Below are 3628 nucleotides of genomic sequence, written 5' to 3' on the forward strand. Positions count from 1 at the left end.
AAAAGTAACTCCATATTATGAGACTCGAATACGAGACATTTGGTAAAGGATGAAAGAGTATTTGTCACTTCATCACAAACCTATTTGGTATTTGGAATTAAGGGAGTAAAACACTAGCAAACTGTCAACCGCTAAAATAGTACAGATATAACGTATGCTCACACTTCAGGATTCTGAATATAGGACAGAATACTTCAGTTAATGTTAATAAATTGAACTAATAAAAGCATGGAACCGAGTAACAGATTAGCAAACTGTCAACTGGTTAAATAGTATATTGAAATAAGTAGTATATGCTAACAATATATCATCTTTGATGCGAGTATCTGTCTCTCAATTTATTGAGAAATTTCTTCTTTCCTTTGTTTTGTTTGTTCTTCTGTTTTTGGTGTGTGCGCGTGTAGCAGAACTCTTCAAACAACCCATTCTCGACTCTCACACCACAATTTAGTTAAGTTATTATTTTGGGTCCTAAAGATTCTAAACAAGTATTGGCATGTCTTCATTCAAAACATATGCTCCTATTTTTATGCTCAAGAGGCAACACTTATTTCATCACTATTCTGTAAACCAATGTGTTAGGGCAAGTCAATATTCAGTTTGACGTCATAGATTAAGATAATAGGCAAGGAAAGTTGAAGGAAATGATCATTTCAGCACTCAAACAAACAAACTGAAGAACTTCTTAATCAACAGAAAAACATACAAACTTCAAACTGAGAAAAACGTACAAGCCCTCTTGCAGTAATTTCATATTCTAATACTGACTTACTCAAAATAAATGGAGGTAAATTTTCCACTCTACTCCTTGCAAGGAAGCGTGAGCACGGGATACCAAAGTAGCAAATTATCATCTCCTCTCCTCACGCCCTTGAGGGAGAGGCGGGGAAAGTAATCAGGGATTCTGCGTGTAATCATAAACAATTGTAAGATCAAATTCATGATAAATTGTGTATATCATTTTGAACACTACAAAAGGTTCCACCCCCAGTTTACACTGCATGTGCTGAACTCACAGTTCTTATTAATTTCCAATCTGGATTTAATCATTGAATAGTTAAATATGTAAAAGTATACATATGAACAAGGATGATTAACACATTCTATCTACCGAATTTTGAGCTTGTCTACCCCATCAGAATTCTTAAATCTCGGGTTAGAGCTGATAGCTCCCATCATCTTGCAAATTCAATTCAAACACTGGAGAATCTGAATCATCGAACTTGTCTACCACATTAAACATTCCACCCTCTCCATCACTATCAGCTGGTCTATGACTCTTATTCTTTATTCTAGACATCGCAGTTTCCACTGAACTAAATTTTTCAGGGTGACCAAACATCTTCCTCCGATTTGTGTTCTTGAACTTATTTTGCATGCCCTTGTGATTTTTGCCATCTATTGACACTTTTTCGGAATCTTCCATATTCAAATAACCCTCTTTTCCTTCTCTATCGGATCCAGTTCTTAGTGTTCTTGAATTTCGCTCACGCCTATTACTCTTCATTCGCACCTTCCTATCACTTTCACTTTGGGAATCTGAACCCAAATTTGAAGAGTCCTCAAAACCACCAATAGCATTCTCAATTTTTCCATAGGGTTTAATGCTATGAACAACTCCCTTAGGGAAAAACCTTGCTGAGGGTAATCCATCTTCGGGCTTGAACAATTCTGGCCCATCTTTGTCAGACCACATATCAAACCCTCCAGGCTTTTGAAACCGATCAGCCAAGACGCTCAATTGCTCATCAGCACTCACAGAGAACAATGTAGGTGCCTTTTCAACCACTTCCCAAGGCCTTTCGAGCTCAGAGACAGCAGCTTTGAGCTCGGCCCGCTTCCTCATTTCATAGATTTGGCGTTCCCGAGCCAATCGAGCCTTAAGAAGCTGCTTTGCTTTCTTTGCTTGCATTCGTTTCCACTGCCACTTTGAGACGCCTCCTGGATAGGTTCTTGGGCCACCACCCATCCTAATTGTTGAGGATTTGTAGGGAACATTGGTGATTGTAGTGGTAGATAGATTAAGTGTACAGAATTTGGTGGAGAGGAAGAGTTGGGATGCTCCTGAAATTGTTTTGGATGAAGACAAACTCTGATATGGTGCAACTAAGAATGGAGATTGGAGAAGAGACATTTTCTTTTTTCCTGTAAACAAAATATTTTGCAGAATGAGTTGGATTTATGCAGCTAGCACATCAGAGAATTCAAATAAAACTTCATGGATCAACATGACATGGCTATGGCATGCCATCTAAAACTAAAACATGAAAAACAACAGGGTATATGTAAATGATAGATTATAACCAACAAACTGCTGTATCATTAGTTTAGAATTCTCAACTAATTCCCTCACCTCCATCAAACGTTGTAAAGTTACTTTGGTACACGAGTACATGACCATTCTAGTAATTATATCGGAAGACGATTTTCCACCCCTTTGATCACTCCTTTTCTTTATGACGTTGGTATCCAAGCTAGATTGCGTGCATCTTGATTTTTCACTGGGTAAAGAAATAGGATTTATACACTATCATCCCGCGGCGAAACCAAGAATTTCGCTAAAGGTGTTCAAGGTTTAACATAGATGTATAAACATTATAATTTTCCATATACTCAATACAATTTTCTGAGGATGGGTGTTCGACCACCCTTCACTCTATCTGGCTACGGCACTACTATCATCAATTGATCAATTAATCAATTATTTTTTTTATCTTAAACTGGGTGTTGTTTGCTATACGAATTGTCTGTCCCCATTTTTCTCTATTCAGACTCATTTCATCCCAGTACTAAATCTCTCCCCTAAAACAAACTAAGGGTTCTCTGAAACTACAATTCTCTAAATTGCACACTTATCGCACGCTCACATACAAATACCTAATTAGAACTAAAGCTCCTGGCAAACAGCTGACCTACTGTAAGTGTAACAGTTTGTGTGTAGCAGAAGGGTTCTTTTAATTTATTTATTTTAGTATAATCTTCAATGTTCTTCTCACCAGACACTAATTAAACAAAATAGAAACGGCAGCTTAGAAATATGAAAAATAGATAAAATTGTGAAAATTTCAATGGAAAGAGATAATCAAAATTGCGATTCTATCAAACAAAGAGGGGAAAATTACAAAAGCAACAGTGTAAAGAACAAAGCATATGCAAGAGAAATCAAATGCCAGAAAAATATACGAAAATGAAGTAAAGAATGGGAGAAATTAAGCTCACTTGGAAAAGAAGGCGCAAAAGAGCTGACAAATGAAAAGACAGCGCTTTGATTCTCCGTTCGATAGCTGTCCGTCGCCGGTATGAGCTACTGTTCACTCATCTCTCTCTCTCTCCCTTACGGACTGATATGGCCATTTGGGCCGCTGGACTACTCAAATTGTAGATTCAATATTATTAAGAGTTTATATTAATAAATTTCTCTGCTTTAACTTTCAAGAGGCACCAGTGGTCTAGTGGTAGAATAGTACCCTGCCACGGTACAGACCCGGGTTCGATTCCCGGCTGGTGCATCCATCTTTTTTTCATTTGTTCTTTTTATTCTGCTATTTTTTTGTTGGTTTCAACCAGAATAAATGTGTTCTCTAAGCAGACGCCAGCCAGTGAATAATTCAGAACCTTTGATATGAAA

At 37.4% G+C, this 3628-nt stretch overlaps 1 protein-coding gene and 1 non-coding gene across 2 annotated transcripts; one reads left to right on the forward strand and one right to left on the reverse strand.

The window, feature by feature from the left end:
• Nucleotides 1-914: 914 nt before the first annotated feature.
• LOC107801238 (uncharacterized) lies at nt 915-3356 on the reverse strand. The gene is made up of 2 exons (XM_016624524.2): nt 3220-3356; nt 915-2145 (listed from the first exon to the last, which is right to left on the reverse strand). The coding sequence occupies exon 2, from the start codon at nt 2132-2134 to the stop codon at nt 1157-1159; it is 978 nt and encodes a 325-aa protein (XP_016480010.1). The 5' UTR covers nt 2135-2145; nt 3220-3356; the 3' UTR covers nt 915-1156.
• An 82-nt stretch (nt 3357-3438) lies between these two features.
• On the forward strand, nt 3439-3509 carry TRNAG-GCC (transfer RNA glycine (anticodon GCC)). The gene has a single exon. It is a non-coding gene; the product is annotated as a tRNA-Gly (tRNA).
• The last annotated feature ends 119 nt before the right edge of the window (nt 3510-3628 follow it).

Source organism: Nicotiana tabacum, chromosome 2 (assembly GCF_000715075.1).
Source record: "Nicotiana tabacum cultivar K326 chromosome 2, ASM71507v2, whole genome shotgun sequence".
Lineage (NCBI taxonomy): Eukaryota > Viridiplantae > Streptophyta > Magnoliopsida > Solanales > Solanaceae > Nicotiana > Nicotiana tabacum.